Genomic DNA, 13,680 nt, shown 5'->3' on the forward strand with positions numbered 1-13,680 from the left:
ACTAGATCATTAAAGGAATTTAAATTAGCATATATTTTTTGTCCTATTAGTGTGTTATCATGATACAGGTAGTTGTATCATAGTGCCTTATGAATGTTATTTACCTATTATATACTGTATTATCAGTAATAGATGATAACATACTACTAAAATGTCTTTTTTAATAGTATGTTTATTTTTCCAATTCACTAGTTATTTGCAAAATGTATTTTGAACTAATGTAAGTCATTAATTGATCATCTTTCTTTTCAGGTTCCGGATATTCTTCATTGTTAAAATATATATATATTTCAATATTATTGTAATATAAATCGCAGCTCTAAAAAATAAAATGATATTGTTTACTAATGTGCAATTTACTATGAATTCTCTGAAAATAATGTCTTTAATAATATTATTGATTTAGCTGTGTGTTAATAGACATATTTTTAAATACATTAAATTATATTAAAGTAATAAAAATATGTTTATTAACTTAAACAGTAAGTCAGTGATACTTATAAAAATATATTTTTTTTTAAATTTCCTCTTAAGCCCCGCCCCTCCAATTCCCCTCAATTTAGCTAGTACTGCCAGGCGACACCAGGTGGCGTCTGTTTCCATTTTTTAACATGAAGTTAGCATTTCTTTAATGTACCTATTCTCTGGTTATTGGTAAATTATGGGTGGAGGCGCCCCACGTCTCGGAACGTCGTTAAACGCTTGCTGACAGCTGCGATGTAGCATTTACAGTGCTGTGAAGCCAAATCTGTTTTTAAAGCCTATTTTGTGCGTTTCAAACTTCGACGTGGCTGCAATAGTTAACCACGCTATATTGAGGTAAGTATTATGCAGAAGTTCGTTATAATATTGAGGGTGATGAAGCATATTTTACGTAATTATGCTTTTAAATGGGGTGGCTTTAATCTATCAATAAGAATAAGGAAGAGGGCAAAGACGCCCCATATAAGCAACTAACTTTGCCCGTCCAGTTTTTACTTTATATATAGGTGCTTGAAGAAATGGCGATTTCGTTCAGGTCAGTGTAAGTTTGAGAACGTTGGGTCAAGTCAATCATTGTATAGTGAACATGTTTTTACCTGAAAACAGAAAATTTTATGAAACAAACACACTTTTCTGGTATTACTTTTGTGGCCGAAGAGTTGAATACCATTCTATCGTTTGTTAACGAAATTTTATGAAAATCTTATCAACACATGCAAAAATATTTGATGTTTGTTTGTTTAGTCCATTTTCTGTATTTTTTGATAAACTACCGGATTGAAATTAAAAATAAAATGTAAAGCATTACATGTCAGGACACAAAACATTTTTAGATTAAGAATCTAGTGATAAATAACGATAGCGAATAAATCATCTAGATAATAACGTATTGCAGTAGAGTAATGTCAAATGAAATAATATTAGGAACATCCTAAAAGTAACAGCGGCCGACTAGATTTTTTCCTAAAAAAAAAAATTACAGCAGCCCACTATATAGATTCTTTATCAGAAATTTTTTGTCCTGACATGTACCTAATGCTTTACATTTTATTTTTTAATTTCAAATCGGTGAATTTTATCAAAAAATACAAGAGATAAAAAAGTTTCTAAACAAACTAAACTATCCAAATTAATTTTTTGGTGTATTTGAGGCATTTTTCCTTAAATTTCAGCAACAAGAATGATAGGGGTAGTTTATTTCAACCCCTTTCCCTCATTTTAAAAAGTGAAAAATTACCAGAAAGTGTTTTTTTTTATTTTGAGAGTCATTAAAATTTTATTAGGTCTATCTTTTCTGTTTTCAAGATAAAAATAAAAACATTATTTTTCCGCCATCTTTGTACCGCAATATCTCCCTAATGGTTGACTTTTGACCCAACGTTTATGAAGCAAACTACCCTTTATTTTGAACAAGGAATCACCCCCTGAAGTTTTTCGCATTTGTTTTGAAACACCCTATGTATATTTGTTTAATAAACAAAAAAGCGTATTATTGTTGTGTTGTCCTTATTACCACTTATAGCATAGACCATGCGCATTTGAGAAAATACAACAATTTTTGAAATAAACACGATTTAAAATTCAGAATTGGGCAAAGTCACCCCACTTCACGGTACGTCTTAAGAACAAATGACTAGCATCTTCTTTTCTACTTATTTTCTTTTATATGCTTTCAAATTTGCCCGGTGCTAGCAGTGGGCGCACCTCTGAAGATGCCAGCCACTTGTGCTAGAGAAACGTTAGGAATAAATTCCAACCGACGACGGCCTAAAATGCCGAAAACCGGCACTTCTAGCCTCATCTCAAGTAAATGTTAAAAACTTGTGGTTAAAACAGAACTTAAGACGCTTAGTGCACAAGAAATAAATTGAAAGTGATTCTAACAATCAGTTCTAAAGAAAAGTCACATTATAAACACAATCAATACACTTCACTTCCAACTATCGCCTCCAGGAACGATCTTCCTCGTCCTCTTCTTCGTCATCTTGTAGTAGAGCTTCTTCAGTCTCCGGAAGCAACTAAAACAGTTAAATAATCATTTAGAGAAAGATCATATCATATATTAGAGTTTTGGGATACTTCTATTTCACTTACTTCTTCATCTCCATCCAAAAGGTTTTGATCAATGAGTTGATCCTCTTCTGATTCAGACAGCATTACAGTTCTTGTTGATGAATCCCCACTTCTCTGAGTTTGTAAACGATGAGAATTTCCACTTTGCCAAGTGATTGATAAGGTACGATCCTGTAATTTTGTTTCAAATTATAATATCACAAACATTGGAATCCACAGTACGGTCGGAAAAAAAAACGGCGTCAGCGTTGGCTAAGAAATAAAAATCGCGGTCATGTTTATATGTGAAATTATATGGGGAATGTCATCGATCGTCATTTCCAAGCCAACTGGACGCCGTTTTTTTCGATCATACAGTAGTATGTCAAGAAGAAATAAGTTTTATATTACAAGTAGTTTTTCCCGCGACTTTATCTGCATAAAATTCCAATTTTATTAATATGAAATGTAATATTTATTATAGAATCTAGTGGCAATTTTTGAAAGTACCTATTACCCTTGTATATGAATTTTTAAAGTAGCTCAACCTAAGACGTTTATGGATGTAAAGCACCAGATGGCGGGGCGTATTTCACAGTCTTTTACTACAGAAAAATATTTTTTGTTACTCTGAATTTTGAAGCGACCAATAAAAACAGAGAAAATAAAATAATTATAATTTCGGACTGTGCCAATTGGTTACTAATCGACCAGATACTTTTTGTCTATTGATATGCCGCTGGCAATTATACAATTTGACCATTGTAAATACCCGACAATTCCGCAAGGCCGACGAGGTCGATGCTTTTCACTGATAAGAAAAAAAAATGTTTGTTTAGATAATTTTCCAGATATTTTTTCTTTCCGAATGCACATTTTTAAAGTATTTTATATTCTTTGTCCGCTTGATCTATTATACTGGTCGCTCGAATCGAAGTTCTTTTTCTTCTAGTTTTAAAAAATGTTCCTATTTCTTTATAGTTGTAGTGGTTGTAGTGTAAAATTAGATAAATTTTATTAAGTTTAATTATAATGTTTAGTGTAGAATACCAGAAATAGTTTAGTAGTGTTTTTATAGTTTATTTATTTTGTAGTTAAGTAGTAGGCGAAGGGTTGGGTGAAGGGATAATTTGGTTATTTTTTCTTTTTGTTTGATTAATTAGTAAGTTTATAATTTTTTCAGTGTAAAATACAAGAAGTAGTTGTGTAGTGTTTTTATAAGAGATTATATTCGTTTATTTTGTAGATGTGTAGTAGGTGAAGGTACTTGGGTACTTTTTCTTTTTGTTTTTCTTCTAATTGTAGTAATTCTATTAAGTATTGTGATAGATACACTATATATTCCTTCAACTTCGTTGAAAAGTGCGTTATCATATAATTTTGGTTTTCTGGTAGTAGAATATACGAAAAAAAAATCTGATCAAATTTATTTTAAACTAAATTAATCGAGTCTTAATAATCAAATTAATCTAGTCAAATAAAAATAATAGTTAATTTCTAGAGTTTCCTACGATGTTCTCTATGGGTATCTTGGAAACTAGTGGAGATAGAGAGTCGGTTAAATGGGGAAAGAATTGCAGTTTTGTGGGGTCATAAATATGCGCCTTTCGGATTTTTCGGAGAAGTTCAAGGCTTACTAGATATTTCGAAAAACACAAATTTTGGCTGTTTTAAAACTTGTCTCTAATTCCATTATAATCTACCGTATGATCGAATAAAAACGGCGTCAACGATGGCTATGAAATGAAGATCGTTGTCATTTTATATGTAAAATTATATGGGAAATATCATCGATCGTCATTTGATAGCCATCGCTGACGCCGTTTTTATTCGATCATATGGTATTTTAGACAAAAAGGTTTCAGATAAAAGTTGTAGATAATCACATACCTAATGAGTTTGTGTTTTCTGTTTTTTTTTTCTAAAGCCTGTCATTTTTGACATATGACACAAACATTATGTTTTTTTTAAATGGAAATCCTAGTTGGCCATGACTTAATAAAAAGCGCCATTCTTTAAGCTTTTCAGCGATATAGGTATAATATGTTTCGAAAAATTACAAGTTATAACCAATTCTTTTCTTTCTTGGCTAATTCCCATACCAATAATACCATGCCAATTAGTTGGCATCAAAAATGTAAAAAGTTTTGTTTTCAAAAAAAAATATCGTAAAATTCGTAAAGCACTCAATTTAGAATAAAATAATCTAAGAATGAAATGATTCTTTTATAAACCTGCATTAAATCAAATTAAAATAGGTATGTAACTTTTTTTTAAATATTAATTAACAGCAATTAGCATTATCACAAATTATAAATAATGTACCAACATATCGAAATAATAATTTCTTTGTTAATACGGTTTAGAATTCTTAAAATAACAGGCAAAAATAATCCACTATTTACAATAAAATAAAAGTTTCGTTTAAATTTCTTAATCAGCTGATCATTATTAAAGTTCGCAGAAACACGGGGCTATATTATTACTTTACTCTGAGGAAAATAACGAAAATAATCGATATTTTTGACTCCGCCCCGAAAGGTTCACGATTTGTCCTCCAGTTGGCAGCACATTTTGCCTAGTCGGTTGAACAACTTTAAGAATATATAAACAAGGCTATTACGCTTCGTCCTACGTGGAAGACAAAAGCGAGCGGGCAACGCGTGCGACAAAAGAGGGCGATGAGCGCGACTCGCGCGACATATTTCAATCGCATCCGATGCCGCCTCGGTCGCGCGCATTTCCTATCTAGGACAACTTCGTAAGAAAACGTTGTTTGATAAATACGCGTCGCTCGCACTGCCCGCGCCCGAAGCGTTACATGTCTAGTTGTTAGCCTATGAATAATGATATGATGTCATTTGACAAAGTTTAACCCAACCGTTAATTTATCTTTTTATTTTCTTACAAGATATTTATATATTATATAATAAATTATAGCCTATATATTATTCTGATGAATAAGCTATATTATTGTAATGTTTTGATTAAAATCCATTCAGTAGTTTGTGCGTGAAAGAGTAACAAACATAACATACATCCATACACACAAACTTTCATGTTTATAATATACCGTGCCGGCAACTGTTACTTTTGGGTCGGCATTTACATGTGTGGAAGCAAATCGCATAGGGATCTTATTAAGTCGGAGTGAGAGAAATGCGACCGACCGACGCGACGCGCGACGTTGTACTATTCCGACGTTGCCGATACGCCTTTCACTATCAAGTAAAGTAAAATCACGATCGCAAACCGCTTATTTTTAAAAGACTTTTTTTTCAAGAGATAACTAGATAAAATCATTAGACATGTTTCTGAGTTTCTGATTATAAGGATATCGTTAGGGTGTCATTTTTTTATAACGAGAAAACGTCAGTAATCGCGATAATTTAAAAACTTTTTAACACATAACAGGCCATAACTCAAGAACCACTTTAGATATTGAATTTTTTTTTATTTTCAAGATCGGATATTTTACAATATGTTTACATAAGAAAAATTCGATAAGGTTGTTTTTTCCATTCAAAAATTCTAAACAATCCATCAATTTACTTGTAGAGCATAGCAATTTTCAGCAATCGTGTAATTTTTTTATTGATAAAGATTTTCACATACTGTCTACAAAGAAAATACAGCAGAAATATTAACAAAGTTCTTGAAAAAACTACAATCTATTATTTCTAATAGATTTCGAGATATCGATTTTTGAATTCAGAGTTCTAATAGCGCGACCACTATCGAACACCCACTCAATTCCACTTATATTTACCAAAAATGCAAGTATTTCTAGCTTGCACTTCAAAAAATTCAAGCTATAGGAAAAATTACAACGACTCGTTAATAAATAAACAAATTAAGTATCACGAGACGTAATTAAATCGTGAAAATGAACGCATGACGTACACCTTTCCCTAGAACTTTAAGTACTGACAGAGGTATTAATTGGGTCGACCGGTCAACTGCGACAAATCTGCTATATCCCCTTCCACGTCTCTCGGCGATGTGCACAGTTTCTCGGTTTATTTCATACGTTTGGCAACGTGTTTACTGTTCCCCCTTTGTTCAGTACATTATAAACGCATTGTACTCTTCTTACATACGGAAATCTCGACCCAAGACTAACCTTTGCCAGCCCTTAGTATACCTATATATCAGATACTAACCTGAAAATGTTTTCCTTTAATCAGAGCGATTTCTGCATCCTTTCTGGTCTTATAATTTACAGTTATGCTTGGTAGGGACGTATCGATTGCATAATCAACTATTTCACCAAATTGCTGTAAGAACAGAAAGAGAAGGAGAATATAGAAAAAATATAAACAGTTTCCCTTTTTTTTACATTAAATCTCACTTTGAAAAACAATAATCAAACTGTTAAAACAGGAATTGCTTTGACAAATTCAGTGACTATACATATGTACTTTACCTGAAAATGGTTAAGAACGCTGTCTTGCTCCTCCATCTCATAACCAGAAATTAATAATCTCGTAGGTCTATGGTCGACAGTATGTTTCTGAAAAGATGTTACGGCTTGGGAGGCTGTGGCGGGCAGTGACGCGGGGCTTGACGTCACGTTATTCACAATTTTGTTCACAGTTTTAATATTGCCTTTGAGCTCTAAAAAAATCATTCAGCCACGATTAAAAAATATAGAAAGCATCCGAAATTACGGCAGACCTAATTCAAGATATAATAACTGATCAAGTAAGCTGAATTATACGCGGTCTAGTGTAACGAAATCACACATTTATAGAAAATAAACTCACTGTTATCCAACAAATTGTTCTTGGTTAACAATCGTCTGTTAACGATTGGAGTATATCTGCTTCTGCCCCTTCCTCTGCCTCTTGCCATGGCTTTGGCTCTGGCGTTAAGCTCGGCCAATTTTATCTGTATTTCAGTAGTATCTGCGCCTTCTTGCTGCTTGGCAATCAGATCAAGTTCTGTATCCAACAATTCCTGAAAAAATCATTTATAGTTTGTCAAGCTCTAACTCCTTAACGCGTGTCTTACCTTCTGAGTGTCCTTTTGGGATTTTGTAAAAGAGTTGGTTTTTGCCGCTAAAGCACCGCTTTCCAAATCCTTTTTAATGTTTTCAATCGACTCCTGCGTCTTTTTAATGGTCTCCATAAGCACATCCCTCTGAGGACCAGGCGGCACTAAAAAAAATATTGTTAAGCCGCGTCCAAGCTACTCGAACAAAATGTTCGCGAACATATATAATTAAATAGATACTAAGTGAAAATTGTGAGATAGGTAGATTTATAAATAATAAAGCCAACAAGTACAGCTAGCTTAGGCCTATTAAGGAGCGCGGAGCGCCGAACGGCTAGCTTGTACGCCAGAGCGTGCGTCTGCCTATGCTAGAGCGCGCGCGTTCTTTTTCCGACTGATGTCGGTAAATCAAAAGGAGCGAACGGCGTGCATTTCGGCGGACATTGTACCGGACACTTGGAAGGGTCTCATTTAATTTCGGGCGTCCATCTGTGATTTTTATTTTTTATCGAGTATTCGACAATGGGGGACGCAGTTATTGACTGGGATCGTGAAAAACATTTACAACTAATTTGTTTACACAAAGAAAAGATTTTATAATTTTAATTTTATCGTGGGTTGAGTGTGAATAGTTATGTAGCTAGACTTCGTCCATGTAATTTCATTTTTGTTAATAAAGACCTGTATGATTATTTTTATTAAAAACCGGAATTATTATGGGATTCTGAAATTAAAAATTACTATTTAATAGGAAGTTTGACACCGGAAATGAAATTTTACCATTACATTTTTAGAAATAAATATACCGGGTGTTTCTGAAAAGTGGTTCACTTCTATAACTTTTTTAAATTTTTAGATAAAAAACGAGATTTGGTATGTTAGTATAGGACATAAATCAGGATTGATCGACGTTTTCATTTATTTTCGGTCACTACCTATTTCACCGGAAATGACAACAACTTTTGATTTAAATGGTACCCTCGGTATTTTTTTACCGTATATGATAGAAAATGACATTCTAAATAGAATGATATATTATATGTCAACTTTTGACATTTTCAATTTAAAAATGGTCATAAACAACGAAAATTTTACTCCAAATACCAAGTATGTGGTAACAAATTATTCGTAAAAAATGTTTTTTCCAAATATGCTGAGCCAGCCTAGTACCATTTGAAAAATTTGAGTTATCATTAAAAATACGATTTGGGCATCTTTTAAGAAGCCATGAAAGGATACGAAAAAAAATTACACAATCAAATACATGTTTCCAAAGTTCTTTGATTACAAATTAATAGTTTTAACTCAGTCTTGGCACTCTAGATTGAAAATGCTATTTTTATTTAATTGGAATTGTCTAAAATTGACGTATGGTATGTCATTCTATTCAGAATGTCATTTTCTATCAAATAAAGTAAAATAATACTTAGGATACAATCTAAAAATACAAAGTTGTAGTAATTTCCGGTGAAACAGGAAGCGACCGAAGTTAATTGAATACGTCAAATGAATACAGATCTTAAAAATCCTGAAAATGAATACAGATCTTAAAAATACACTATAACGAATAATCTACCAAAAGACCCCTGTAACCCTCCGCCTGCTAAATATTGATTCTTCAACGACAAAAGTTCTTAAACTGTTTACCAGTTAATTTATTTAATAAAATGCTTGCACTCGAAATCCGGGCACTCGAAAAAACAGCGACTACCTAAACGCATCCTAGATCTATAGAGCAAACTGGTTGTCGCATTCTTCCCCGCACCTCAGTCCTCGGGACCGATGCGATGGGCTGTGCCGTCGTTTACGACCTGCTGCTACGAGTATATAGTGTGAATTATATATGTTCGCGAACGTTTTGTTCGAGTAGCTTGGACGCGGCTTTACATGCACACATAAAAAATAGATTTATCTTACGTTTCTCCATCTTCTCAATTAAAATCTTTTGTTGTGAAAGTTGTTTATCAAGTAATTCCTGCTTCCTCTTCCTCAAGTCGCTCTGAATTTTTAGGACTTCCTTCCGCTGTTCGTCCTTATTTTTATTTACCTATTAAACAAAACAAAAACACATAGGTAACAATTTTTAAGAAGCAGTAGTTATGAACATACTTTTGCTTGAACCGCCAGCAAGTCCTGATTTTTCTTAATTGCTGCAGCAGCTTGTGCTTTGCTATCCTCCTTACTCAACTCGGGCTTTTCCTCTTTTATTTCAGTTTTAACGTCGACATCTGTCTCTCCTGCTTTTGGTTGAACCAAATTCAACACTTTGTTACTGTTGGGTGGCACATTGCCACCTAATCTGTCCTTAACTGATTTCGGCGGGACTGGAGGCATATTCTCTTGTTTACTCCCATCACTATCGTGCCAAAACAGTTTGATGAATCTGTTATTCAAAACCGCTTCTGTACTTCTATACGCGGAATTTGCCTCGGCATGGGATGAAAATGTTATGAGGGCTGCTTCAGGATCACCCTCAAACTGAACCTACAAAATAAGTCTTTAATTTCACAACTCAATTCTTGATATTTTGCTTGTATAATACCTGTATGTTAACAATTTTTCCAAATTTTGCAAAGTGGTTGTTAAGGTGAGTTATAGAATTAATTCCTACTGGAACTTTCTTCAATTCTAAGCTACAATTTGAAGGATTTTTTCTGGGGCCGAGTCTATTAAAATCAAACTAGAAAGGAGATAAGAACATTAATGTTAAATTTGCAGAATACAAATTTCACCCAAACCTTCTTTTTGTACATGCCAGGATGCAGAGTGGCTCCTTCTAATCCTGGATGAGTTACTGGTATTCCACCAGGGCCGTAGTTCTGAGGTGGGGCAGCGCCAGGATGCCCATACGACGCGTTTGGCAAAGGACCATAACCTCCTGGTGGGCCAACACCAGGAGGCTTAGAACTATCCATCACAACAGGCACTGAAATTAACTCCCTCTGCATCCCTAGAGAGGATGGTGGCTGTCCAAAAGTATTAATACCGGGAATCTAAAGGTAAATGAATTACAAATATTTCATATTTGTCATGACAAATAAATTATTACTCTAACTGCTCCCATAGGACGAGGACCTCTAAATCTTCCTCCGGCCCACATTTGGGGAGCTTGAGGGTTGTAAGGGTTATCCACCCCAGGATGCCTCATGGCAGTTGGGACACCTGGCGGCACAGAGGCGCCTGCTATGGCCGGCCCAGATCCTAAAGCTCCAGCCACATCACCATTGGGATTATAAGATAAAACTCGAGTTAGTGTTGAATCTTCTAATACCACAGGATCAACGCCATGATCAAAAGGACACATTTCACCTTTCATACAATAACCTTTTTCGTCAAAGTCTCTGAAACATAAATGAGAAAAAAATGATTACAAGTTTTAATCATTTTAAATCTATTTAAAAAAATAATGTTACCTACTACATATATTACAAAAAAAATGATTCTTTGTATTTTATTTATCCATACCTGCATCTCCGTTTATTATTAGGTTGAACAACAACACTGTTTAATGTCTGATTACTGTTGGAAATGGGTACATCATCACCATGGTTAGAATCTTGCGTAGGAGTGCCAGGCCTGTAAGTAAGATAAAAGCATATAAGTTTAAAAATGTTCAATATTTATTTTTAAAAGTTCAGTCTGTAAAGAAATACCTTGGAAACTTGTTGTAATTTTTGCAAATAATATCCAATGGACTGCTTAAGGAAAATACAATAGATTAAGATAAAAAGTCATACATATTCATGCTATTATAAAAGGTTTTTGTATTCATGCATCCCTATTAAAAAATATGTGTTCAATTATTACTTGTCTTACCTAGAGTGAATTTTTAAATCTTTGGAATCTCTTCTCTCTCTCTTTTCTAAAGACCTAGATCGACTCCTACTAGATCTATATCTTGTCCTATGGGAGTGCCTTGGACTACGAGACCGAGATCTTAGCCGTGGTGGAGTAGGGCTACGTGGAGATCTCGAACGTCGCCTTTCATACCTAAAAATTAGCAAACATTGTTACTGAATCTTAGTAAAATTAAATTAGTGCAGCAAACCTTCTCGATGGGGACTTATTTCTCCATGTTCGAAGTCTATCCCTATCGAGCCTATCTCTCTTGTCTCTATCTAGTCGATGCTGGTCCCTTTCCCCTCGGTCCCTCGATTTTTCTCTTGATCTAGACCTTTTCACTCTATCCCAAGACCTCGATCTAGACTTGGTGCGATTTCTAGATATAGAGCGATGTCTAGAACGTCTTCTGGGTCTCTCTTCTCTTTCCTGTAATAAAATTTTAGAAAATAAGTAGCTCTGAATTAAATATAAAACTATAAACTTACTCCATTTTCTGAATTTCTTCGATTTTTAATGTCAGGTTTTCTTACTTCTGTTCTCTTATCAGCTGAACCACCATTTACAACTTCATTTAAATTAGGTAACTCACTAGGTTGTACAATCACTTTGGCTTCTTTTCCCTATATACAAAGTGTCAGTTAGGAAAAAAATCAACTTCAAATCAAATACCAACTTGCCTCTTTTGTTTTTGCAGTAATGTTAGGATTTGGTGGATTTGCACTGGGTATAACTGGTGTTGTAATATAATCTTTTGTAGTTAAGGTCTGAAAAACCAAATTAACAAAGCCCTCGGTTTCTGTAATATAAAAAACGTGTTGGCTTTGTGCAATCATAAAAATCATACATATATACAAAAATAGATACAAATTGGTATTTATAGTTTCTTACCCCCTTCCAAGAAAACTTCAAGTTGTCCTATCATACTTTTACGAAGTTCAGCTTCTGATTTATCTTTTTTTATTAATGCCAAAACATATTTAGCTAGAGCTGCTGGATCCGCTTCACACCTAAAAAATTATGAAAATTTAATAAATAAAACCTTTTTATTTAAATAAATACTTTAAATTTTAACAATAGTCTGATCGTAAATGATACACATTTTAATATCAAATAATTACTAATCACGGAAACTTTAAACAAATTATATGAGGATATTATAATTTATTTAAATAATTTTCTCTAAAAATACTTTATGGGGTCAACTTACATAGGTTTAAGAACAGCTGTCAGCCAGCTTTTAAAAGCGTCTATCTGTTCAACGAGCATTCTGTTCGCAGTATTTAACACAATAATTATACCTCACAAAATTATTATCACAAAATGTTGTAAGATCAACTCTATTAGAAGTAAAATGTGAATAGAAAACTAATCTGAAATTTCTATAAAAATTTGCTACTCAGCCACCATCTCATTGACGACTTTTCACTAAACAACACACCAACATAATAAAAATAAAAAATAAATTTACCAGGAAATACTTATTTTTGACAGGGTTGTTAAGTAGTTTATGAAGCAAAAAACTACGCCAAAAACTACGCGTAGTTTTTTGTATTACCTACGTTTTAAAATTTTAAAACTACCTTCAAAAACTACACAAAAACTACGTTAAAAACTACCTACAAAAATATAGTAAAACATAAACAATTTTGACTTTAAACAAAAATCAAGCCAAATTCTTATCTCATGCAAATACAAAATAACATTGAACACAAAATAAACTATAAATTCTTATGGAGAAATTCTCCATAGACATTCTCCAGGAGAATATATGATTTTTTACATCTAGAGGCACAACTTCATAATTCTCCTCTTCCCAGAAGGAATGGAGCAAGGTATGGAGACATCGACGTCTTCCAACCATTTTTAACTACTAGTACAAGTATCAAAAATATCACATAATAAGGAACAAATGCTTTAAATTGATCAACAAACAAAGTTTTTAGGTTACGTTTTCACTGTTTTATTTAAAAAAAAACTACATTAGTTACATAAACTACACATTTACTACTCGACATTTAAAAAACTACTTGTGACATGTAGTAAATGTAGTTTATTAATTACTACGTGTAGTTTAACCACGGTTTAACAACACTGTTCAGAATTCACAACCCACGCGAAAGAGTGTAAAAAGTAGTAAAAAGGCATGTAAAAAGGTACCTTATATCTCTGGTTCAAACAGGAAAAAAATTGTGGTTATGTGGTACTTAAATTTTAAATTACTTCGTTAAATAAAAGTAAATTTAAATTAGAGTTTAAATATTCATTAGTGGTAATTATAAAGATTAAATATATATATATAGAGGTAAG

General features: G+C 33.3%; 1 protein-coding gene across 1 annotated transcript; it reads right to left on the bottom strand.

Moving 5' to 3' along the window:
* Window positions 1-1,911: 1,911 nt before the first annotated feature.
* Window positions 1,912-12,798, bottom strand: LOC115876452 (RNA-binding protein 26). The gene is made up of 18 exons (XM_030892232.1): window positions 12,581-12,798; window positions 12,262-12,380; window positions 12,051-12,169; window positions 11,859-11,993; window positions 11,579-11,799; window positions 11,347-11,520; window positions 10,996-11,106; window positions 10,580-10,871; window positions 10,269-10,523; window positions 10,073-10,210; window positions 9,640-10,014; window positions 9,448-9,577; window positions 7,549-7,694; window positions 7,302-7,494; window positions 6,962-7,152; window positions 6,699-6,812; window positions 2,578-2,727; window positions 1,912-2,501 (listed from the first exon to the last, which is right to left on the bottom strand). The coding sequence occupies exons 1-18, from the start codon at window positions 12,637-12,639 to the stop codon at window positions 2,424-2,426; spliced, it is 3,000 nt and encodes a 999-aa protein (XP_030748092.1). The 5' UTR covers window positions 12,640-12,798; the 3' UTR covers window positions 1,912-2,423.
* Between the last annotated feature and the right edge of the window lie 882 nt (window positions 12,799-13,680).

The sequence above is a fragment of the Sitophilus oryzae genome, unplaced genomic scaffold, assembly GCF_002938485.1.
Source record: "Sitophilus oryzae breed Bouriz unplaced genomic scaffold, Soryzae_2.0 scaffold_1436_pilon_pilon, whole genome shotgun sequence".
Classification (NCBI taxonomy): Eukaryota; Metazoa; Arthropoda; class Insecta; order Coleoptera; family Curculionidae; genus Sitophilus; species Sitophilus oryzae.

What these genes read in the sequence shown, in the direction of transcription:
- LOC115876452 (XM_030892232.1), bottom strand. Translation starts at nt 12,639, where the DNA reads ATGCTCGTTGAACAGATAGACGCTTTTAAAAGCTGGCTGACAGCTGTT. An exon ending in TGAAGTTTTCTTGGAAGGGG is followed by an intron (nt 12,170 to 12,261) that starts GTAAGAAACTAT and finishes TTTATATTACAG; the next exon opens with AAACCGAGGGCTTTGTTAAT. An exon ending in GAAAAATTGTTAACATACAG is followed by an intron (nt 10,015 to 10,072) that starts GTATTATACAAG and finishes CTTATTTTGTAG; the next exon opens with GTTCAGTTTGAGGGTGATCC.